Source organism: Nilaparvata lugens, chromosome 3 (assembly GCF_014356525.2).
Source record: "Nilaparvata lugens isolate BPH chromosome 3, ASM1435652v1, whole genome shotgun sequence".
Lineage (NCBI taxonomy): Eukaryota > Metazoa > Arthropoda > Insecta > Hemiptera > Delphacidae > Nilaparvata > Nilaparvata lugens.
Window position 1 is genome coordinate 2763971 of NC_052506.1, and position 27272 is coordinate 2791242.

The window sequence follows — 27272 nt, forward strand, 5'->3', positions numbered from 1 at the left end:
TCACTTCTTTCATTTACTATCTTCTGTTTTCTTAACTTTTTCCGTTATTGTCAGTCTTTTTATCACTTTCCGTTCTTTTCCACTATTCTTCCACTTTATCGTATCCAGTTTCTTCAACTATTACCTCATTTTTCTCCTTCTTCGCCCTTTATAAATTAAGCTTTATTAACTTTTTTCACTTTCCTCTGTTTTCTTCATCATTTCCTGTTCTTTCTCTTCTTTTACACTGTTCTTCTCTTTTATATCCGCCTCCTTCAACTATTTCCTCCTTTTTCTTCTACATTTTTAATTCTTGTGATTCTTCGTTACCATAATCTTCTGTTCTCATCACTTTTCCGTTTTTTGTCAATCTTCTTTATCACTTCCCGTTCTTCTTCTACACTATTCTTTCCCTCTTTTATATCGGCCTTCTTCAACACTATTTACTCCATTTTCTTCGGCTTCCACATATTATTCTATGTCCTGTATTATCTTCCGTTTTCTCCGCTTATTCCGGTTTTGTCAACCTTCTTTATCACTTCCCGTTCTTCTCTTTCTTCTCCACTATTCTTCACCTCCTTCCTATCCGCCTTCTTCAGCTATTCATTTTTCTTCTTCTACTTCTTATGATTCTTCGTTACAATATTATCTTCTGCTTTTTCATTTTTTCCGTTTTTTTCTGTTTTCTTTATCACTTCCTGTTTTCTCCACACCCACTATTCTTTTCCTCTCACCTATCCGATTTCTTAAACTATTGTCTCCCTTTTATTCTTCCTCTTCTTCTCCTTTTTCTGTTTCCTCTTCTTCTTCTTCTTCTCCTACATCTACTTTTTCTTCTTCCTCATCTTCTCCTACCTCTACTTTTTCTTCTTCTTCCTCTTCTTCTGGTACTTCTACTTTTTCTTCTTCCTATTCTTCTCCTTTTTCTTCTTCCTCTTCCCCCTACCGCCACTTTTTCCTCTTCCTCACCATCACCACCACATCTTTCCTATCCGACTCCTTCAACTATTTCCTCCTTCTTCTTCTTCTTCTTCTTCTTTTCCTACATCCACCTTTTCAACTTCCCCCTCATTTCCTCTTTCTTCCTCTTCACCATCTCCTACTTCTACTTTCTCTTCTTCTTCTCCTTCTCCTCCACATCTTTCTATCCGCCTTCCTCAATTATACCCTCCTTCTTCTCCTTCTTCGCCTCCTGCTTCTTTGACTTTTTGTGATTCTCCATCAGAATTTTTCTTTGTTCAGAGAAAACAGTAAAACAGTGAAGGACACTCCGATATAATGCACTGCAAGGAGAGAGAGAGATAGAAGCTGCAATGGCAATAAACTCAACTTTTATGACTTGTCCAAGGCACACAATAATATTCCTTCTTGTCCTTCTCCTGCTACCCCCACTTCTTTGTCTAGAAGGCAGTGGCAAGGCAGAGAATCGGCGGCAACGATGTTATAACTTATTCCACTGCCATTATAACGTGGACCTGACTATAGATACAGTTTTACAGTAATGAATGTATAGTTATATATCCATCCATACCCTACCACATTCAGTATAAATGTATATACGTGCCTATTTAGCGTTACATGAAATGTATACTAGTAGTTCTGTGAACAGTAGACCTCACGCAGTATTCTCATCCACAAGTACCTGATTGAAACTATAGACCTTAATATGGAATTACAGCAATAGATTGGCTTCTCCACACATCTGTGTAATCACTTGTCAGCTGATTTATGATGAAAAATTCTATAGTCTGATTTTTACTCTAATATTGGCGTATGAGGGAGGCTCCTTTCTCCTTTTATATTATCCTTGAAATGCAAAATTCCCGAAAACCTTGTATATGCGTCGACGCGCAATTAAAAAAGGAACATACCTGTCAAATTTCATGAAAATCTATTACCGCGTTTCGCCGTAAATGCGCAACAAATTAGTTATTTGTGCAACTAGTGCGCAAAGTGACAGTTTGCTGCACCGAAAGAAACGTTTACGCCCGAGCCGTAGGCGAGGGCGGAATGGCTTCTTAAGTGCAGCAGAGGAACTTTGCGCACGTATTTCACATTAAATTTTTCCTACAGTTACCATTGAATATGAGAAGTAGTTGATTATGGGTAAAATGATGGCTGAAATCCATCAAATGTGTGTCTGTATAATTTTGTTATTAATAACAACTTTGATTTATTTAAAACTTGATAATCCAATTGAAAATTAAATTAATCCAATAAATTTGAAAATTTGAATAATTTTGAATAAATCTTAATTTCTAAATAATTTTTCAACCAATCAATTTATGAATGAAAAAAAATATTATTTGGAATAATGAATAATTAATAATATTCAAAATGTATAATTTAATGAGTTCTCATTCTAATTTATTTGAAAATCAGAAAAAATATAGATAGAACAAATTCGCATTCAAAATACACACCAACAATGTCAACAGCTGATTGGAATGGCTGCAAGATAATACGCAAAGTAATACTTTGCGCACTAGAGCGGAAAAGTGATTCTTTGCGTTCTGTAATCAGTCCAGGAATGGTCACTTTTCAAGGTAACTGTAGGAAAAAACATTTAAACATTAAGAGAAATTCCAAACCGTCGGCTTGAATCTTAGACCTCACTTCGCTCGGTTAATAAAAAAATATTTAATATATTTCTCCACTGATAAATATAGGCAATGACTTGCCCCATGGCCGTCAACCCGAGGGGCTCTGCTTTCACGATGGGTCAGTCCATGAAGGAATCTGAAGGTATATGGTTCAGCCCCATTTTTTCCACATTTTTTTCATTCTCAGAACAAAAAACAGAAAGCCTGGAAGTGAAATCACAGCCCCTCAGACAATGACCATGGCTAAGTCGCTTCGAAATGATGTTACGTTGTTTCTTGTACAAGAACAAAAAGCCTCGTCCCTGAAGGTCGCCATTTGTAAAGGTTTTACGACTTTTTCGAAACGTCTCCGTTTGTTCCGAGGGGTGGTGTGTTTTGCACAAGTTTTATTGTGCAAAAGAACAGAATGCGCAAGTCTGTGCAACAGGCGTGCCATTCTCGGGAAGGTCGCTGAACGTTTTCTGGGATTTTCAGAACTGGAGGGAAATTTGTTCACTGACTACTGAGACAAACTGAAGAGACTTTAATTCGTTGTGATAGAGTTTGGTCTTAAGTTCTACCATAGAGAAACAATAGCGTAAGTAGATATCCCATGGTATAGGGTATTTATGTCGCAACTTCTACTGTTATCTCAAGCCGATTACTGTGGATTATTGTCAATTTTTACTGTTTTGTTGGGGTGATAGTGTATGAACGGCACAATTTGAGAGACTACCAGCGTCACACAGCTGCATGGGAAAGAACTATGTGAACTATCGGCTTGTGATAACAGTAAAAGTTGCGACATAAACGCCCTATACCATGGGATATCTACTTATGCTATCGTTTCTCTATGGTTCTACGAAGTGACAAAATGTATTGAAGTACTCTATTTGTTTCTTTCAACAATAGTTTATAAATCCTAAAAATATACAGACTTATGCGCCACGAACACGTGCATTCCTTTTCTCACCAGCTGATTTTCAGCTTATTATATCTGCTTTTGTACAGATACAGTTATAATAAGCATTGTATAAGCCGATGAAAACCGAAATTCGCGTGTTCGTGGCAGATAAGTCTTTACGCATCATTATAGTGCATCAATTTTTCACAGCTGACACAGATATAATGATTAATATCGTTCAATGCTTCTTATTATTCAAGTAGCTACATCTTGATTGAAAAGACTTGATATTACCAAAACAACAGATTTACTGAAACAATTGGGGTACTAGTTCCAGTTACTACACTAGTGAACTGAAAGTTTAAAAATTGGTAACAGAATATATAGTATGAATGAAGCCCTACGATTGGACATTAGCTGTTGAGCAATGGAGGTTGAGCTTCATTGCCATTGGCTGAGACACGACACGCCCTCAAGTATTCCAAATATGGTAGTCAGAGCTGTTAAACAACAACCAATTAGGAGAAATCAAGCAATCGAAGCAAATGAAGCAATCTACGGTACTTCAAAGGCAATTTGACAAAGTTCGACACTGCAAAAGAGGTTCGGAAGTAGAACTAATGATTAATGAAATATTGAAGACTTCTTCCAATAAAACAGTTTACAATATCAGAATAAGTATGAAAAAAGAAAATTTCACCTGCAATCTCCAATGAAGACAATGTCTCACTAAAAAAGACGCTTCAAAAATGAACCACTAGTGACTATTATCATAAAATAATAATAATAAAACAGTAAAAATCGATAATAATCGACAGTAATCGGCTTGAGATAACAGTAAAAGTTGCGACATAAACGCCCTATACCATGGGATATCTACTTACGCTATTATTTCTCAAGAACTTTAACCAATTCCTTATTTTCAACATCATAATTTAATGGAATATTGAGGTACTGTAAATTAGATTATTCATCGCCAACAATGTAACAACACATGTACCAGCCTTGTATTGATCAATTAGTCAACATGACTTCCTCACACATGTTTACGACAACCCTAGCCAAACTCCAAATTTGAAATTTAAATAGCCTAGTTTGTATTTCGGTAGTTTTCAATGTCATCAATTAACTTCAATTGAAGTACAGTTCAATCAATCGATGTTGAAATTATTCTATCATGAATACAAAGGACTGACAAATTTGAATTGTCATATTCGTTTCAAACTTCAAGAGCTTCCTGTGAGTAAAACCAATCCTCGCCATTCTACCGAGGTTGACAGTATGAAGTGAGTATTCCTGTAGCTTTATCAATGCTTTTCAATGAACCAAGGGTGAGAGTTAAAAATGAATATTTGAATATCTTTGTAGGATGTATTTGTAATGGAAATTGATTTCTGGGAGGTCAGACTTTTATACGACCTGTATTTTTATTTGTCATTCAGCTGGAGGTTGTAATAGAATTTCTGAATTCTTCGATTACATCTAGAGGTAAAATTCATGATATTATAATATTATGTCAATTTCCACTCAGAAAACACTAAGCATGTAGAGGACACATGATAAGAATTTTTTGTACCTAATTATTGTATGTAATTGTAATTTATCTAATATTTTCTGTAATTGATGTAGTAGTTTTAGTTTTTTGGGAAATAAACATTATTTATTCATGTGTTTTATCCATTTCTCTTGCCTTGAATTTTCTTGTACAATACTTTCTTACAACTAGTAATGATTATGAAATCAACTTCTTCACTAAACCAACCAAATTCCTTCAGTTTATTTCACAACGATATCACAAATTAGTTACAACTAATAAATGAATATAAAACTAATAAAATCTCCAACTTATTCAAATAATTGGATAGATGTGAGTCGGAACAGGTTAAAGCCTAATCCTTGTTTGTAAGAAGAAGAAGAAGAAGACTAATAAATGATCACTAACCACAGTTCTCAAAGTCATCCCAATACTCTTCTACAACTTTGTTTCATTCATTCATTCATACAATGAGTACATTATCAAACTGATTGATTGATTGAGTACTTTATTTATGTAGATTACAATATATACTGGCTTATACACTTATATACAATAGCTTACAATACAGCAAAATTATAGATGAATTTACATAATATAGACTAAGAAAATAATTATTGAAAGTATATGATATGAAAAAGTAATTTGTAATATAATAACTATGGATAATTATATTGTTATGCATCTACATGAATTGGCGGAGCTTTGGACATATCAATGTCCATTCTTCGGAAAGAATATTAAAAATATCCTCCCCACTAAAAATATCCTCCCCAGGATAGGGAGAGGAAGAATAGAGTAAACTTGTGCTATTCCTCTCCCAAATTTAGATAATACATAGTACGAAGTAGGTTATGTCTTGTAGTTGTTCACTTCACAAAATTTACAGTCTTCAAAGATTTTTAAATTTAGATGCTTCAAAACTAAACATAGAGGAAATATTCCACATTAATATAACTAAAATAGGAAATATTCACATATTGAGAATATAATTTTGAGGAATTACCGAAAAACAATCTTCATTTTTTTGTGATAATCGAGCTCATTCTTGAACTTGATTCATCACAAATTTTATGTATCTCAACTTTCAAAGATCTCTAACCAACTTCTTTGAGTTTAAATCACATATTTTTTTAACAAAATTGCATAAATTTATCTATTATACAAGCCATCAATGATCACTTACCGACTTTTTCAAATGCATCCCCAACTTTCATTCATCAAAAATCATGTGTTGTAACTTTCAATGATCGCAAATGATCACTATGATCAATGATCTCTAGCCGACTTCTTTTGAGTTCAACTCACAACTTTTTTCCAACAAAATTACAAACTCTTCTCAGCTATCAATGTTTACCAACCAACTTTTCAAACTTTTCCTCACACAACTTCTTTTCAACTTAGATTTATCTCTGAGAAGTCCTGTACTTAGCAATGATTAAGCATTAAGTATTGACAGTTGTTCATTATAAAAATATTTCATCCAAGGTCAAACTACTAGTTCTCAGGCTTCTCTGTCCACTCTCTCTCACTCTACCATTTCATCTTCTCTCACTCACCCTCGTTCTCTCTCCCTTACACACTCTTACTTCATATCTCTCATTTTCTCTTCTCCACTCTACACTCTCTCTCACTTACACACTCTCGTCCTCTCACTCACTCCATCCCATCCTCTCCCAATTCACTCTGTCTCACTCTATCACTATCATTATTCCACACTACTCTCTCTCTCTCTCACACTCTCTCTTATTTGGTAGAGAGTTAGTGGGGCGGATATTTTTAATATTCTTTCCGAAGAATGGACATTGATATGTCCAAAGCTCCGCCAATTTATGTAGATGCATAACAATATAATTATAATCTATAGTTATTAAATTACAAATTGCTTTTTCATATCATATACAGTTCAATAATTATTTTCTTAGTCTATATTATGTAAATTCATCTATAATTTTGCTGTATTGTAAGCTATTGTATATAAGTGTATGAGCAAGTATATATTGTAATCTACATAAATAAAGTACTCAATCAATCAATCAATCACTATCATTCTTCCACACTACTCTCTCTCTCTCTCACTCTCTTTTACCCGGTCGTGTGTTAATGGGAAGGATATTTTAATCCTTCTTAGAGAATCGACAATTATTTGTTGAAACACCGCCGATTTATGAAGTTACATCACATTATTATATCATCGTTATTCTAATTGCATTCTATATTAATTATTCTCATTGATTATTTATTTATACTTTGTTAAATTCGTTTAATAAATAGCATAAACGTCATTTAATGTGAATTAGTGTATAAGCCAGAGAATATTGTAACATACATAAATAAAGAAATCTTATCTAATCTAATCTCTCTCTTACACACTCTCTCATTCTCTCTCGCTCGCTCTCTCAATGCAGACGGGGCAATTACGAGATGCCTACACACAGGTAAATAAACACAGTTTCTGTGTTAAAATAGACAACAGACAACAAACTGTCAAAGCTTACGAAATAGCACAACACAAGAGATGGGACGTGATGATGCGCGCCAAGGTGACTGCTGGAGAAAAAAAATAGTTTTCAGTTGTTTTTTCTTTAAACTCAACTCTGGAGACGAAGGCTCCATCCAAAAAGGAAAACGAAGAAACCCACGGAGTTATACATTTCTGTCAGTAATCTTTGGTAAATTATATTGGTGCTTACCATCTAACTAATGCTGACAGGTTAGGTGGAAATTTGTGGGCTTTTTAGCAACAGGTCAAGGGCTAAAGGTTGACATTTCATGTTCTCACTTTTTTACGTGTGTGTGTGTGTGTTGTGTGTGTGTGTGTGTGTGTGTGTGTGTGTGTGTGTGTGTGTGTGTGTGTGTGTGTGTGTGTGTGTGTGTGTGTGTGTGTGTGTGTGTGTGCGTGTATGTGTCTTGTCTCAGGGGAGAGAGATTGATTGATTGAGTACTTTATTAATGTAGATTACAATATATACTGGCTTATACACTTATATACAATAGCTTACAATACAGCAAAATTATAGATGAATTTACATAATATAGACTAAGAAAATAATTATTGAACTGTATATGATATGAAAAAGTAATTTGTAATATAATAACTATAGATATTATATTGTTATGCATCTACATAGATTGGCGGAGCTTTGGACATATCAATGTCCATTCTTCGGAAAGAATATTAAAAATATCCTCCCCACTAACTCTCTACCAAAAGAGAGAGAGCGTTGGGAGAGGGTGAGAGAGAGGAAGTGATTGTGAGAATAGAATAGAATGACTGCCTTTATTTTTGACCTAGGAGGGCGAAGTTAGGGCTCAGTCGGCCCTCTCTTACTCTTAACCCTCATAGGGTATACCGGTATATCTGATGTACTATATTAACTTCAAATTTTTGTTGGGAACGATCAAATATATTATATTCAAGAAAACATATTTTTCAATGTTTAAATAATAAATTTGAATAATGGAGATGTAATATTTTGTTGACTAAATATATTTCTACATTGTTAGAAAAGAATTTTACAAAGTATAGATAATTAATCAATGAGAATGAAGATTAAATGCAATTAGATTAACGATAAAATAAAATTGTAATGTAACTCCATGAATCGGCGGTGTTTCAACAAATAATTGTCGATTCTTTAAGAAGGATATAAAATGATATTCTTCTCATCAACACACGACTGGGAGAGAGAAGAGTTGCTATCTGTTTTGGCGAATGATGGACAAGGATAGCAACACCTATGTTTATCAAATACTGCCATTATAACGTGGACCTCACTATAAGAAGTTGATACAAAGATGAAACGAATATGATAGAAGGATGACAGACAAGGATAGCAACACCAATTTTAATCAAATACTGCCATTATAACGTGGACCTCACTATGGTAAATTGCCCAACACGCGAATTTTCTTACAGAGATCTCAAGATTGTTGTAAAAAGCGTAAGGTAATTGGTTGCACTTGTCTAGTTAGGATACAATTAACGAGTAAATGTCAAGTATACATTGAATCAAAACACTGCTTGTTGGTCAAGGTATTTTTGGTGGAGGCTGTTTGGAGATTAGGTAGATTCAGAGACGAATTATCTTAAATATCTTCACTCTATGGTAGATTGTTCATGGGGTATCCCCTAAAATTAACAGCATAATTTTCAGCTAGATTGCTCAAATTGGTTCAAAAAAACCTTGCAGATTTGACTTCCCAGAAAGACTGGAGCTACTTGAACTAGATTGAAAACTCAATGAAGTTTAATCATTTAAGCTCGTTTCGCTCGCCATATCCGTCTAGCAAGGGGGCTCCGCTCCCTGGACCCCCGACTGGATCGTCCGAAAATGAGATCAGCGGGCTCACTTTGCTCAAATCAGCATGCTTCATTCCATCAGAAAGTACTGAGAAAACGTAGAAAAGCTGAGAAAAACGTTGGAAAAACGCTGATTTTGGGCGTATCTTTGATGAAATATTAAAGTCACCTCATCACAAAATTTATAGACCCTAGCTAAACCTCTGTACCAAATTTGAAAATTTTCTGTCTATTAGGCTACTTGATGAAAGAACTAAGAAAACGCAAAAAACCGCTAATTTCGGGCGTATCTTTGGCGTTATTCCAAATTCCTTCTAACACAACATTATTATACCCTAGCTGGGCTTCTGGGCGTATCTTTGGAGTTTTTTCCAAATCCGTTCTTAGTGCTCCTATAGAGGGCCAACTGATACCTACCAAATTTGAACGTTTTTGGTCCGGTAGATTTTTGGTTCTGCGAGTGAGTGGGTGAGTCAGTGCAATTTCGCTTTTACATATATAGACAATAATAGTATAATTCATAATTTTTTATCATTCAAGATTCAACAAAGAAAGCTGCAAAGTTGAGTGAGGTAGGACCGTGGGGCAGGAGGGATAATAGAGAAGGATAGAAGAGGGTGATTAAAAAGATGATATTAGATTAGACTGGCAGGCCATCAGTTTGTAAGCACCTTATGATTCCATGTTCATCATGATTCAAGTGATGAGCTTACTGCATATTTTAACATTGAAAGCATAGTTTTATCAAGTATAAATTTCAATTTCAATTCAATTTATTTGCCATATATACAAGATTTTTACAATTACAAATTCACATAATAATTGGGTACATCATACAGAAATTCAGAATATACTCTATTCTAGAAATAATAAAAATAAATTACATATAACATAACTGAAATCCCAGTTGTACTCATTTTACCGGCAGGAATTGCTAGCAGAGACATGTGTCTGTCTGATCGCTAGCAATGAGTTCAGTTCAAATCATTGAAAGATTTTTTTTCTTATTTTTTCTTCTTGATTGAAACACAAAAAAAGAACTTTGTTGAAATTCACAAAATCACAATTTTATTTTAGGTATTCACCAAATCAATCTATTATGTGTAATTTTATGATTAAAAGTCTATTTTGGAAAATATTCTAGCTTTTACCCATTCACAAATAAATAAAAAAATTCATAAATTGAATCACATCTCACAGCATAACGTTTCAAGGTTCATTAAATATATTCTTCGATTATCCGTTACCACAATACCATTTTTTGATATCATCAATAAATAGACATGATATTACAGTGCTGTAGTATTTGATAAAACAGATTTTACCTTATAACACTCAAATAAAAACCTTCAAATCACTTTTGTGAATGAGTTCGTCCACTTATCTATTGTCGCGTTGATTTGAAACTGTGAACTACCGAAGCAAATTCTTACTCACTCACTCTCTCTCAATCAATCAATCCCTCTCTCTCTCTCTCTCTCGGTTACACTCTATTTATCTAAATAGTATAGTTGGTTCCTTTTCCTTGTAAAACTGCTGTCACCGTCTGATTGCGTTATCTGGTCTTGAAACTGATATCTGCTTCCATTGTCGCTTGTGGACTTCATACTAAATCGGGCAAGGTCTTGTCTTTTTTCTTCTTCTTTTTCTTCCTCTTCTTCTTCCTCTTCATCTACATCTCCTTCTTTTCACTACCTCTCTTCAATTTATTGGTTTTCTGTCTTCTAATATTTATTTATTCATATACAATTAAGGTAAAAACAACAGGCATTCGCCCAAAACTGCTCTAAACCTTAATTATTTGGAATACACAGTCTAGAGGTTATGTGAAAATGATAACTTAATTCACACACTATTTTGAGTCCAAAAAAATGTATCTAATATTGTGATCTTGTGGGAGATAACTCTTATTGAATGAGAACGTTTGGAAAACTTGGAATGGTGGTTATGACAAATCATAAACCTGAGTAGAATAAAGAGAGTAGAGAATGTTGGAGAGAGTTGTAAGGATGAAGAGATTGATTGATTGATTGATTGAGTACTTTATTTATGTAGATTACAATATATACTGGCTTATACACTTGTATACAATAGCTTACAATACAGCAAAGTTATAGATGAATTTACATAATATAGACTAAGAAAATAACTATTGAACTGTATATTATATGAAAAAGCAATTTGTAATATAATAACTATAGATAATAATCATATTGTTATGCATCTACATAAATTGGCGGAGCTTTGGACATATCAATGTCCATTCTTTGGGAAGAATATAAAAAATTTCCTCCCCACTAACTCTCTACCAAGAGAGAGAGAGAGAGAGAGAGAGAGAGAGAGAGAGAGAGAGAGAGAATGTAACAGAAAGACATTTATGTTATTACAGAACAAAATAAAATATAATAATGGTTAGAAAAAAGTGATTTTAGCAATAATTTCAAGTTGTTCTATTTCTACGTGATAAAATCGAACTTAAATTAATATGCTGTTGTACAATTATTATATTCCTCTAGAATTATAAAGTCTGAAAAAGTTCTGAAAAGGTGCCCATAAGTCAGGGCGTGATTCCTCACATCAAAAGAAGAAAAAAGTACCAATTAACATAGGTCCGAAAATGCTTAGTTACCAAGTTATTCAGGGTGAAAGATTTCGTTCGAATTTCAGTTGCCCTGCCCTACAGGTATTTGTTGGCTGTTAATTAAGATATAAATCCAGCGTACTTTATTTAAATGAACTGAGAAATTGAATAAACCCGCTTCTAGACCGTTAGCTACAGTATTTTTAAAAATCTGGTGTGGCGCACTCACACAACTTTCCTTGCCGTTATGAAAATTGATCACCTGACGCTAGTGTTCCCGTGCATCTCAAGTCTACTATTCAAAGATTTGAGCCAGCTGGTGACAGGGCAATAACGCTGGAGACACACATGAGGTCTGCTATCTCTTCATAGTGAATGATTTAATGGAATCAACAATAATTTGCAATTGAATAATCACATTTTCTCGAATTTAAAGCTTATTTTCAATTTTAGGTGAAAATGTTACTGAACATTAATTGTAGAGATTTTCATGCTCAATCTACTCCACTTGATTTTTTTCGTTTCAATTGTATCTGAAGCCTGATAATTGGGAATCTATCTGCATTGATGGGGCGGAGCTCCTGAAATTTTTACAGATATGGGACTTGTGGCAGTTGATAGAGCTTATCGATGACTATTTTAGGTATGAATTTGATCAAAATCGTTTGAGCCGTTTTCGAGAAAATTGCAAAAAACCCTGTTTTCACAACATTTTCGCCATTTTGAATTGCATCAGATCGAAATTGTTCGTGTCGGATACTTATATCGTAAGGACCTTAAGTTCCAAATTTCAAGTCATTCCGTTAATTGGGAGATGAGATATCGTGTACACAGACGCACATACACTCATACACACACACACACACACACACACACACACACACACACACACACACACACCAATACCCAAAAACCACTTTTTTGGAGTCAGGGGACCTTGAAACATATAGAAATTTAGAAATTGGGGTACCTTAATTTTTTTCGGAAAGCAATACTTTCCTTACCTATGGTAATAGGGCAAGGAAAGTAAAAATAGACAAAACCTGTTAAGCTCTATTTTTCATGTGTTTTGTATGTAATTGAGGATTACTTTTTCAAGGTTGCGTTTATCTATTATAGACTTATTCTACATCTTTCTCTTCGAAATTAAATTTTCTACAAGTTCTTTAAAATAATATTTTGTGTTCATTGTACATTTAACATAGTAAATCTGCTTCAAACCTTATGCTGTGTCTGATGACAAACAAGGATAGAAAACAAATGTTAATCACGTGATGCCTTTATAACATGGATCTCACTTCAGATAAAAAATGATGGAAGAACAAAATCCAAAATCATCCCTTCCGAATGAAAGTAAAACCTGATGAAACAAAAGTCAAATTATATTCTCTTCTACTTTGGAGCGGAAGTTCGTGAATGGACGGACATTTCTAGAGGGTGTAAATTGATATAACCTGACAAATATACAAATAACTATTCTTTATTCAAAGATCTGGATACAGTATAAAAGGGGTTGATTATACCTTACAAGGGATAGACTGAGATGGGAAAACATATTTCCATACACATTACAGCTGATAAAGTGAGATGGAGGATACATATTATTGTATACCTTATCCAGTTGAAAAATGAGGGTAGGTTGTACATTACATTGGATAGACAGGGATGAAGATAGACTCATCCACCTGTTCCGTTGCGGTGCATAATAGCGCGGTGATGAAGTGAATATAGGGGAGGGTTTTCAGAAGGAATGGGGGTGAGGTTCAAGGGTTATTAATTACGAGACTCTTTCAAAGGCAAGAGGGTTGTAATGATGCACCTTACTTGGGTTATGGTCAGGTGTAAAGGGGAGGCCTTTTCCCTATCGTCCCAAAAAACATTAAGTATATAGTGAATAGTATATAGTACAGTAAACACATACTTATTATCATCAATCTATGCCCTTTCTCTCTCTGGAAAACTATATGTATGAGTATGCTTAAACATGTTATAGATATTATTTTTTTTAAGTAATGTGTAACATAATCTAAATAATAGGTTAAGTTTTCAATCTTGCATCACATTCTTGAATTCTTACAATCTATCGAATTCTTGAAAATTTATCTCTCTTCGTGAATCCAAGTCTGGGTTTTGATGAAGATGATGAATGAAACTGTCTTTTACGGAATTTCAAATTTGAATTTTCCTTAGAGATTCCATTATTCCCGGAAAAACAGAATCGGAACTTCCTGTCGAGAAAATACCGGTTTGGAAAAAGTAAGTTAGCGAACCGATATAACTGTTCAAAAACTTGATTCACAGCATTTTTCTACTAAAAACATCAGTCATTTCGAGGCAATTATTCTCTATACTCACGCACACTGTCATTGTTTCGCGTATTCATCAATTATTAATCTTTCCCCTTGAATTATTTATCATGCGTTCTTTTAACAGCGTCGTTGTCGATTATGCAACGAGTAAGAATAAATTGTTTTATTTGCTACGGAATTAACTGTCAATCATTTTTCCACGTTTTACCATAGAGAAACGATAGCATAAGTAGATATCCCATGGTATAGGGGGTTTATGTCTTAACTTTTACTGTTATCCCAAGCCGACAGTCCACGTAGTTCTTTCCTATGCAGCTGTTAGACGCTTGTAGTCTCTCAAATTGTGCCGTTCATACACTATCACCCCAACAGAACAGTAAAAATTGACAATAATCGACAGTAATCGGCTTGAGATAACAGTAAAAGTTGCGACACGAATTCCCTATACCATGGGATATCTACTTACGCTATTGTTTCTCTATGGTTTTACCTCACACTATCTCCTAACGAAAAAATAATCCAAGTAAATTTCAATCCTATTAGGCCTAAATTAGTAATTTCTAGTACAATTTCAGAATACAACATTTTCTTTTATCTAGTGATCTACAAGGATGGAGTTGGGTTTTAAAACAAACATGAATTTTATCAAAGGCAATAGAAGTATTACCTACTTCAGACTTCTTAATTTTATCTAAATTCGGGAGAAAAACTGCTCTCTCGATACCTTCTGTTCATTTATTCTTGATAGAGCTGAGAAAAAGCAGATTTGGGGCGTATCTTTGGAAAGTTTTCTAAATCCCTTCATAGTGCGCCTCTAAAGGGCCAACTGAACATACCTACCAAATTTGAACGTTTTTGGTCCGGTAGATTTTTAGTTCTGCGAGTGAGTGAGTGAGTGAGTGAGTGAATGAGTCAGTCAGTGAGTGAGTGCCATTTCGCTTTTATATATATAGATACTCACATATCCTCACAATAGTTAATAGTATATTATGATTGTACCCACTAGAATATAGGATTTTACCATGGAAAAAAGAATAATATTAGGAAAAGAAATATTAAAAGAGTTAATAATTAAACTTCTGACTATGCTATTGTACCATAGAGAAACGATAAACGTAACTATTTGTTTGTCTCTGATTGTACCTAGTATTGATATCTCTATCTTTCTTCAGTACAAACTTTGTAACATTATTTGGGGCATTGATCTCAAAACAGTTCCACAGTGTAATAATTATACGACACTATTCTCATTTATGTGAAATCTTGAGTTAATATGACTAACGTTGATACCAACATCTATTTATTTGCTTATTTTATTTGTAGGAGATATGGTTGTCGGAGGTCAATGAATTGATTGTTCAAAGAGAAGTAATAATATCAAATATGAAATAGTTATGACGACTACCGGAATATTGTAGTGCATTGACACTGAGACGGATTTTATTCAATTTAATTCAAGTTGAACCTCCCAGTTTCTGATAAGTTAGCATAATAATTTACTGTGCCAGCGGTTAGTAATCTACGCATCATCACGTCTGAACTACTGGACTGATTAACTTGAAACTTTGCTTAAGGCTGTACAAAGAATAAAAATAAACTTTCTACTGGTGATATTTTTCAAAGTTTTTCGATTTGTATATCATCAAGCTATCAAAGTGAAAAAAGTTTTCTCAGAAAATCATTTTTTTCTGGTCATTAATTTTTGAGATATGAGTGCCTGAAATTTGAACTTTTCGGACAGAACATTACAAATTCGGTTAGAGAAAAATCCATGAGATTTGGAGGATGGATTCTCCATGGTATTGTTGATCTAGTAAAGAAAAATTTTCTGAAAATATCAATTTTTGAAAAAGTTATTCAATTTACCAAAAATAACTCACTTTTTGTGTAGTTAAGAAGTTGATATTGTGGTAATAATTATTCATATTGAATGAAAAAGACTAAGAAATTGTCAAAAAACCACTGATTTATTGATAATTAGAAAGACCGGTTTCGGTTATTACACCATTGTCAATCTCTCATAAACTATAAACTCTTCTGTTTATAGTTTATAGTTTATCAGAGATTGACAATGGTGTGATAACCGAAACCGGTCTTTCTAATTATCAATAAATCAGTGTTTTTTTGACAATTTCTTAGTCTTTTTCATTCAATAAAAATAACTCAAAAAAATGTATTTTTAGTAAATTGAACAACTCTCTAAAAAATTGACATTCTTAGAAACTTTTTGTTTTACTAGACCAACAATACCATGAAGAATCCATCCTCTAAATCTCATGGATTTATCTCTAACCGAAATTTGAAATGTTCTGTCCCAAAAATTTCAACTTCAGGCGCTCATATCTCAAAAAAGTAATGATCAGAAAAAAATTGTTTCCTGATAAAACTTCTTCATTTTGATAGCTTCATGATATACAAATCGAAAAACTATGAAAAATATCACCAGTGGAAAGTCTATTTTTAGCCTTTGCAGAGCCTCAATGATTCTGAATTTACCGAGGATGGTTATAGGCTTATTTTCAATTCTTCAAGATTTCAATAGGTCAAGTGAGACCATTGCGGAGCACGGGTTACCTGCTAGTAATATATATATTATTTCTGTTTATATGTCTCTGCTTATATATATTTTTATTATCTTATATTTGATTGTATATTATCTATTATATTTTATCTCTGTCAATCCAAACCCCTTGAGTAGAATTTTGATGAATCACCTGTACTCCCAACCCCAAAATCCTAAATAATGTGCCCAAAGCTTGATCAAGACCAAGGATAGTATATAGCTATATACTATAGTATGTATCTATATACTATTCTTGGATCGAGACACTCATTTCCCTCGAAACCTGATCAAGAAACAAAGGAAACCTCAATTAACTGCCCTAGGTCAAGATGCATCTCGCTAGCCGACCAATTGACCGCGGTCAAATGCCCTAGGTCAAGCTGCACCTTGCTAACCGACTAATTGATCGTGGTTAAAGTAGTAGGTACTTAATCAATTGCATACTAATCACCGCCCCAAGCCAAAACACCCAGACTTTTAAGCGATAGCATTTAGTCTCTGCTGCGTTCACCTTAACATACCTTAATTTTACCTTCATTTACCTTAACAGACATTAGTTAGGATGGAACGCATTTCTAATGGGGATATTATCATATTATAGTCTGTACCTTGCAGACTAAGAGAGCGGGGTAGTTCATCTCTCACTGAGAGAGAGAGGGAAAGAGGAAAAAAATGAAACTGAGAATAAAAAATTATCCCTGGGGTAAAGTCTTTATTAAACTTCATATCCATTCCATCAAAAATAATATGAACTTGGGCAGGCAGGTAGAGAACTCTACTGTCATATAGAACTATTACTTTATATAATTTTTGGAACAGTGCTATATACTAAATAGTAGGCCTATTCACCACAATACATTATTCCAAATACATTATGACAGTATATGGTGTGAAAGATTCACCCACATAATAAAGCTATGGTAATTGAATCTATATAATATGGAAACGGCACAGACTGAATACATGTATATTGAAGCTCTATACACAGCATATCTATAGTTTTGTAGGGAGTGAAAGGGCATAGACGGATTAAAATAAAAAAATCTGGTGTGGCGCACTCACACAACTTTCCTTGCCGTTATGAAAATTTTCACCTGACGCTAGTGTTCCCGCGCATCTCAAGTCTACTATGCAAAGATCTAAGCCAGCTGGTGACAGGACTATAACGCTGGAGACACACGAGGTCTGCTATCTCTTCATAGTGAATGATTTAATAGAATCAACAGTTGCCAACAGTTTGCAATTGAAATAATTACATTTTCTCGAATTTCGAGCTTATTTTAAATTTTAGGTGAAAATGTTACTGAACATTAATTGTAGAGATTTTCATGCTCAATCTTTTCCATTTGGAATTTTTTGTTTAAATTGTATCTGAAGCCTGATAATTGGAAATCTAAAATCAAACTTTACCTAGATGGGGCAGAGCTCCTGAAATTTCTATAGATATGGGACTTGTGGCGGTTGATAAAGCTTAACAATGACTATTTTAGGTATAAATTTGATCAAAATAGTTGGAGCCATTTTCGAGAAAATCGCGAAAAACCATGTTTTTGACAACATTTTCGCTATTTTAGCCGCCATCTTGAATTGCATTTGATCGAAATTGTTTGTGTCGGATCCTCATAGGGGTAGGACCTCAAGTTCCCAATTCAAGTCATTCCGTTAATTGAGAGATGAGATATCGTGTACACAGACGCTCATACACTCATACACACACACACACACATACAGACCAATACCCAAAAACCACTTTTTTGGACTCAGGGGACCTCGAAACGTATAGAAATTTACAAATTGGGGTACCTTAATTTTTTTTCGGAAAGCAATACTTTCCTTACCTATGGTAATAGGGCAAGGAAAGTAATATATGCGTTTTATAACAGTATTATATCCTAATAAGACCTTAGATTGAATACTTATGAACCAGTCTCATGTTAAATAATCAAATTATATCAAATACCTCCCCTGAGAAGCATTCCTAATCAACAACAGCTGATGGCTAGTGGGGATGTGCGAAAATTGGGATAAATATCCAAAAGTTAGGATAAACAGTGCGAAAGTTGGGTTAAAATGTGCAAAAATTTGGATAAACTGTCCAAAATAAAATTTGACCAGTGAAGAATAGTTATTGTTTTCCAAAGTTTTGTCTATGTGATATAGTAATGTGGAAGAGGAATAGCACAAGGTTAGCTTATTTTCTCTCTCCCTATCATTTTGATGATGTACTTATTGTATGAATCAATGAAGAATCAAGCTTAGAGATATACCTCAGTTCAATTGAAGTGGACGGATATAAAAATATTGAGGAAACGAGAATTTCCTTATCAGATCTAATACTAAAGAGGAAGGACAAGAAACAGAAGTTGATTAAAATTTATCAAGAACTACATTGAAGATAATCAGACACTAATTTAATCAAAATTTGAGTTTTCGACGAGATAAATCTGACTTGAAGGGAAGAAAACGGAGGGTCGATCAGTTTTGAAATATATATTTCTATAAAAGAAAATGAATTAAAGGAAAAAAAGGAATGTAAATGAATGAAAATGTAATGAATGTAAAAGGAAAGAATTGGCTTATACACGTACGGGATGGAAAATTCACGAATGACACATCACCACATCTGAACTATTGGACTGATTAACTTGAAATTCTGAATATAGATTCTCTATTGACCGAGGATGATTATAGGTCTCTTTAAAATCCTTCAAGATTTCTTTAGGTAAAGTTTTCAGTTTGTCAAGTTTTCAATTAGACCCTACCTAGTACATGATAAATGTAAGATTTCAACATGAAATGTTAAAAATATGATACATGATAACTCACATAATGATATATGATAAAAATGATATGATATCTTACAAAATATGATCATGATATCTTCCATAAATGTTACTCATGTTAAATATCACGAGTGAGATCACCTTATTTAGTTCGAACAAACTAGATAAACTTCAGAGGTATGTCTCTCTTCACCTGAGATATCTCACTACAGAAATTCCACACAGATAATGAAGAGAAAAACTAAATTAGTTATGGTACATTATGTAACGATTGTAGATCAATAGATCTAGGAATAGAAACACTTTTGAAAAAGAACAGTTTCTCAGTTATAGCTACCAGTATTAATTAACTATTTCGCCTTGAGTTATCTATGATACAAGGTTGGAACACTGACTCATAACTGTCGTTTCCTTCTTAACAGTTTCAAAACTATTGCAAGTTTTTTACGATAAGATCACGAGAATACCGTTTGAAAAATATCTACTAACCATGCCGAATTATTAGAGAATGTGAAACTTGGGATACCACACAATACTAAGTTAAAAATATCTAATGAAATGAACTTAGTTGAAATACAAGGAAAGCTTGAGAATCGGAATAATTTTTAAATACCTTCCATCAGGCAGGAATATCATTTCAAATTTAATAATATCATGGATAAAATAATAGGATCATCCACTTTCCTAGACTCAGTCGAATGTTTGAGCTACCGTACTAAACTGTATTGTAAATAAAAATAGAAATATAAGTACCCTATTTTTATCTCTTTCCTGTATAGGGCTACTTGTAATATAAATATAAAGAAAATAAAAATCTCAGTACCCTGATTTACTTCATATTTACTTCATGATTTACTTCATATCACTTGAAAATGGCATAAATGTCCGAAACATGTAGTGATTAAATATTTCAAAAAAAGGGTACTGAGACTTTTATTTTCTTTATATTTATATAAGTACCCTTTATAGAATTATTTACTCAACATGTTTCGGCTATATAATGCTATTATCAAGTGATTGTAAAATAAATAAAATGACATTGAATAATTATATGAATACTTGAATTTCTATTTTTATTTATATTTAAAAGTAGCACTAAGAAAAAAAGACAATTTGCTGTATTGTTTCATTATATTACTGTAAAAATATTGAACGTTAATTTTCTATCGAAATCATTAATCCAATTCAATAGCAGGAGATTGATAGCCTGAGCAAAATGACTGTTATAACAGGCATACTGAAATTCAATTAACAAATGAAGATAATAATGAATATCTTCTACCCTGTAAGTCGTTATCTTTTTGTCAGAGGTGAGAGATAATAAGAAGTCAACACAACCTCTGTGATTTTGAAATGTTGAAATGATAAAACTTTATAGTTGGATTCGGAGAAAACTGTATTCCTGTGATTCTAGAGTTGAAGGGGTCAATTAACTCATCCTGAATTTCAAAAAAGTGTTTTTTGGAGTGAAAAATGACTGTGTTAACACTCCATAAGTGATTTTTTTTTTTAACTTGAGATTAATTTTAATAGTGAAAAAGTATGGATATTAACTTATTCGCCAGGTTTTCAACGTTTTAAATTTTTTATCCTAGTAGAATCATTAATGAGTTCATGATTGGTTATGGTAATTGACTATTGTTGAACATATTTTTGGTATTTGTTGGTCTTATTAAACGTACGAGAATCAGTACAGAGAAACATTTCTGAGAAGAGGAATATGAAGAAGGGAAACCATTAATTGTTTTTGAAAACTAAAAACTGACGATTATCTAACATCTGAAGACCTCATTTTTATTGTAAATCCAATGATGTTTCTTGATAGAGATCATGTAAACTTGATGTCTTGATAGAAATCATGAAAACTCGATGGAACTCCATGAATACAACCATTTAAGATAGACAAACTAGAAACTGAACTGATTTGTACTGAAACTGAAATTCAACTGAACTGAAACTGAACTGAAACTAAACTTTAACTGAACTGAAACTGTACTGAAACTGAAATTCAACTGAACTGAAACTGTACTGAAACTGAACTTCATCTGAACTGAAACTGTACTGAAACAAAAACTAGATCCTAGAAAATCCCCAAATTTCTCAAGAGGACAAAATCTGGGCTCGAGATAATTAACAGAATCCATAGATTTTCTCACATCTCCTTAAGGAGCCAAAGTAGTCCCTCATGTACGAAATTTTCAAATTTTGAACACATAATGAATGCAGTATTGTGATGATAATATATGATACATAATATTTATATAACATATAATATTAATATAATATGATATATATAATGATAATATTCTATCTAGGGATAAAGACATAAGCAGAAACGGAACTCTTGAAGATTTTCAAGAGGGAGGGAGCTCTTGAAGATTTTTCTCTAAGCAGCTTTCCTCTAGTGGGGCTTTCCTTTCTGAGGGAAATTATTTTCCTCATATTTTCTCAATCCTCAAGGATTTTTCCTAAACAATTATTTTTTAGAACTGAATCAACTCTAGTCAACAATCACTACTAAGCTATCTCAACAATTTACGTGAAAATACAACAATTTTTCGAAACATCCAACTAAAAAATACAATGATTTCTCGAAATGTTCCCCTCAAATTTACTAAAAAATACAATGAATCTTTAGACATTCTCCCTCGAATTTCTTACTGAGAGATACAGTAATTTTTCGAAACATCTACCTCAAATTTTCTAAAAAATACAGTGATTTCTCGTAACATTTCACCTTAAATCTACTGAAAATACAGTGACTCTTAAACCATTTTCCCTCAAATTTACTAAGAGATACAGTGATTTTTCGAAACATCTACCTCAAATTCACAAAATAAATAGTGTATTTCCTACACATTACCCTAAAATTTACTCAAAGATTCCTTTTTTTGTGGCATTCGTCACCAAATCTGTTGACGATGAGCGACAAAAATGTAAAAACTCTAAGGAATAATAATTCATTTCAAACCCCACTGAACCATCAGAACTATGTTACCTCAACAATTTATTCAAAAATACCCCAAAATTTTCACAAAATTTCCCTCGATTTTACTCAAAGATACATTTTATGTAACAAAAAGATCGACAAAAGTGTAAAAACTCTACGGAATAATTCGTTTCAAACTCCACTAAACCATCATAACTATGTTACCTGAACAATTTACAAAAAATACCCCCATTGTTCGAAAAATTTTCCTCGATTTTACTCAAAGATACATTTTATGTAGCAAAAAGATCGACAAGAGTGTAAAAACTCTACGGAATAATTCATTTCAAACTCCACTAAACCATCATAACTATGTTAGGCTACCTCAACAATTTATTCGAAAATACCCTAATTTTTCGAAAATACCCTAATTTTTCGAAAAATTTCCCTCAATTTTACCCAAAGATACACTTTTTGTATCAAAAAGATCAACAAAAGTGTAAAAACTCTACGGAATAATTCATTTCAAACCCCACTAAACCATCATAACTATGTTACCTCAACAATTTATAGAAAAAATACCCCAATTGTTCGAAAAATTTCCCTCAATTTCACCCAAAGATACATTTTTTATAGCAAAAAGACCGACAAAAGTGTAAAAACTCTACGAATAATTCATTTCAAACCCCACTAAACATCATAACTATGTTAGGCTACCTCAACAATTTATTCGAAAATACCCTAATTTTTCGAAAATACCCTAATTTTTCGAAAAATTTCCCTCAATTTTACCCAAAGATACATTTTTTGTATCAAAAAGATCAACAAAAGTGTAAAAACTCTACGGAATAATTCATTTCAAACCCCACTAAACCATCATAACTATGTTACCTAAACAATTTATAGAAAAAATACCCCAATTGTTCGAATAATTCCCCTCAATTTCACCCAAAGATACATTTTTTATAGCAAAAAGACCGACAAAAGTGTAAAAACTCTACGGAATAATTCATTTCAAACCCCACTAAACCATCATAACTATGTTACCTCAACAATTTCATCAAAAATGGCCTAATTTTTCACAAAATTTCCCTCAATTTTACTCAAAGATACATTTTTTTGTAGCATTCATCACATAAATGTTGATGATGAGCGACACTCTACTGAATAACTATTCTCAAAAATCACCACCATTTTACCTCAAAGATTTCCTGAGAAATACAGTAATTTTTCCAGACATTTCACCCTTAAATTTACTGGAAGAATACAGTGTGATTTTTCGAAACATTTTTCCAAAGATATAGGCCTATTTTATATATTAAAAAAGATACATTTTTTTCTCAAAAATCTCCACCATGTTACCTCGAAGATTTCCTGAGAAATACAGTAATATTTCCAGACATTTCACCCTTAAATTTACTGGAAGAATACAGTGTAAATTTTCGAAACATTTCCCCCAAAGATACATTTTATATTTTAAAAAAGATACATTTTATTTTGTGTAGCACTTACCTGATCGGTTAACGATGAGCGATAGCGGCTGTGAGTCGCTCAGCGGCGATCCGGGAGGCGATAGAGTCGGCGACGATTCCTCGCGATTTTTCTGCGACTCCAGCAGTTTTAGCTGCTGCAAATGCAGCCGATTTTTGATCAGGAATATTTTAGGCATACTGAGGCCGGTTCACAACAACTAACAAAGACACTGTCACACTGACAACAGTCACTCGAAGTAGTACAGAATGTTGTCAACTGGTCGACCACTGGACACTCCACCGACTGTCAACATTGTCACAGGGGGTTGGTACCGACACAACACTGAAATTTGGGATACTCAAGTCACAAACACAACAAAAATAACACTGAGTTGATCGAAATCAAACAGAAGTAACGGTTAGTAGTCAGTTATCCAAGGGAGATCAGTACCAAACAACTGTTACGTCGTACATCCACTTTCCACGCTTCCTCCAGCTAGACTGGCCGATGAATTTCAGGAGACCTCTCGGAGGCCAACAACTGGTTTAGGTTAGGTTGGGTTCTGGTGGTGGGGGAACAGGCATTGCCAAGATCACGGCCGCCATATTGACGTCACGTGATAATGAACAGTCCCTCTACGCATGCGCAGTGCTAGGATTACTGTCGTTATCCAACTTTACTTTCAAATTGCCGTTCGTTCTTCCACCACTGTATGTGTTCTTCTAGTTTTTCTTTGCTTCTTCTTCTTTTCTTCTTCTTCTTCAACGGCTGGGAACGGCGCTAGTAGCGGATCTAGGAAGCTCACCGGTAGAATTCTTCTTTGCCTTCATCACCTCATCATTATTCTTCCTCCTGCTCTTGCTCCTCCACCTCCTCCTCCTACTCCTCCTCCTCCTCCTCCTCCAATTCCTCCTCCTCCTACTAATCCTTCACCTACTCCTCCAAAAAATAATGAAGTATTTCTTCAACCAATTCAACCATTTTTTTATGGCAAATATTTCGTCAACTTCTTCTTCTTCTTCTTCTTCTTCTTCTTCTTCTTCTTCTTCTTCTTCTTCTTCTTCTTCTTCTTCTTCTTTTCTCTTCTTCTTCTTCTTCTTCCTTCTTCTTCTTCTTCTCTTCTTCTTCTTCTTCTTATTCTTCTTCTTCTTCTTCTTCTTCTTCTTCTTCTTCTTCTTCTTCTTCTTCTTCTTCTTCTTCTTCTTCTTCTTCTTCTTCTTCTTCTTCTCTTCTTCTTCTTCTTCTTCTCTTCTTCTTCTTCTTCTCTTCTCTTCTTCTTCTTCTTCTTCTTTTCTTCTTCTTCTCATCACTCACTCTCTCACTTACTCCCTGACACTGACTCAATCACTCACTCTCTCTATCTATCAATCTCTCTTTCTTCCGCCCCCTCTCTAAAACTCTCTCACTCACTGTCTCTCTCTCTATCACTCTCTCTCTTTCCCATTCCCCCTCTCACCATCTCCCACACTCTGTCTCACTCTATCACTTACTCCCTGACACTGACTCAATCACTCACTCTCTCTCTCTCTCTCTGTATCTATCTCTCTTTCTTTCGCCCCCTCTCTCAAACTCTCTCTCTATCACTCTCTCTTTTTCCCATTCCCCCTCTCACCATCTCTCAAACTCTGTATCTCTCACTCTATCACTCTTACACTATCACCCTATAACTCTCTCTCTTTCTCCTCACCTGTCCGTAACACATAATGAACGGTATCGCGTCATCTCTCGTAATAGAATAAAGCTGGATTGGCACACAACAGAGACAGTGAACAGTGAAAATATAATTCCCACGAGCTCTAATTAGACTATTCTCACCCAGCACGACCGAGCGAGTATGAATCATCCCTTTAGATCCCATAGAAATCATATTTTCACTGTTCACTGTAGTGTGCTAATCCAGCTTGATGCCTTGTCTTCTCACTTGCCTTCTATATTTAGAATATATATTTAAGGAAAGAATTGGCTTATACACGTAGGGGATAAGGAAATTAACGAATGACGCATCATCACGTCTCAACTACTCAACTCATTAACTAGAAATTTCGCATATTGTTTCTCAATATTCACCGAGGATGGTTTGACAATTTATTTATTTTTTTTAAGGTTTGACAATTTATTTTTTTTAAAGGTTTGACAATTTATTTATTATTAAAAATTGATCTTATTCTCAACCTATAGATTATGATTCAATTTCAATTTTTCAATTTCAATTTCAATGAAGGTTATATTCCTATTTTTAGTTCTTCAAGATTTCATTACGTCAAGTTACCAGTTTGTCAAGTTTTAAATTAGACCTTTGCCGAGCACGGGTTATTTGCCAGTCAATAATATAGTAGAAGGAAGAATCAGCTTATACACGCAGGGGATAGGAAATTCACGAATGACGCATCATCACGTCTCAACTACTCAACTGATTGACTTGAAATTGTGCATATTAGTTCTCAATATTTACCGAGGATGGTTATATACCTACTCTAAATCCTTCAAGATTTCAGTAGGTCAAGTTTTCAGTTTGTCTAGTTTTCAATTAGACCTTGCCGAGCACGGGTTATTTGCCAGTCTATAATCATAGAGAAACAATAGCATAAGTAGATATTCCATGGTATAGGGTGTTTATGTCGCAACTTTTACTGTTATCTCAAGCCGATAGTCCACATAGTTCTTTCCCATAAAGCTATGTGACGCTGGCAGTCTCTCATATTGTGCCGCTCGTACACTCTCACCCGGCCAAAACAGTAAAAATCGACAATAATCGACAGTAATCGGCTTGAGGATAACAGTAAAAGTTGCGACATAAACACTCTTTACCATGGGATATCTACTTACGCTATTGTTTCTCTATGCTATAATATAGTAAAAGGGAGAATCAGCTTATTCACGTAGGGGATAGAAATTCACGAATGACGCATCATCACGTCTCAACTAATCAACTGATTGACTTGAAATTGTGCATATTGGTTCTCAATATTTACCAGTGATGGTTAAAGGCCTATTTTAAATTCTTCAAGATTTCAGTAGGCCAGGTTTCTAGTTTGTGTAGTTTTTAATTAGACCTTGCCAAGCACGGGCTATTTTCCAGTCTATTATTTTTTTATTATTTCATTCATTTGCAATACAAATGAGACTAATGTAATAACATTGGTAGATAAAATAATAAGGTAGTCCTTGTGCTATTTTTCTTCCAAATTTATAGGTGAAAAAGTCCAAGATAAGGTTAGAATTTCACGTGTACAATTTTCACAAAATTCTAGTCCAAAATAAACATGAAAACTATAAATTTTGAATTCAGAAGGCTTGAATTAATAAATTGATTAGAAATATTCACTCAATTA

General features: G+C 33.8%; 1 protein-coding gene across 2 annotated transcripts in view; it reads right to left on the reverse strand.

Annotated features, from left to right (window-relative positions):
* Positions 1-24454, reverse strand: part of LOC111057797 (transcriptional regulator ovo) — a 107784-nt gene extending 83330 nt beyond the window's left edge. For both annotated transcript variants that reach the window (XM_039422605.1, XM_039422606.1), the window contains exon 1: positions 23980-24454. In XM_039422605.1, coding sequence (XP_039278539.1) covers positions 23980-24136 — 157 coding nt within the window. In that variant the 5' untranslated portion in view covers positions 24137-24454. The remainder of the gene's footprint in view (positions 1-23979) is intronic.
* Positions 24455-27272: the final 2818 nt, after the last annotated feature.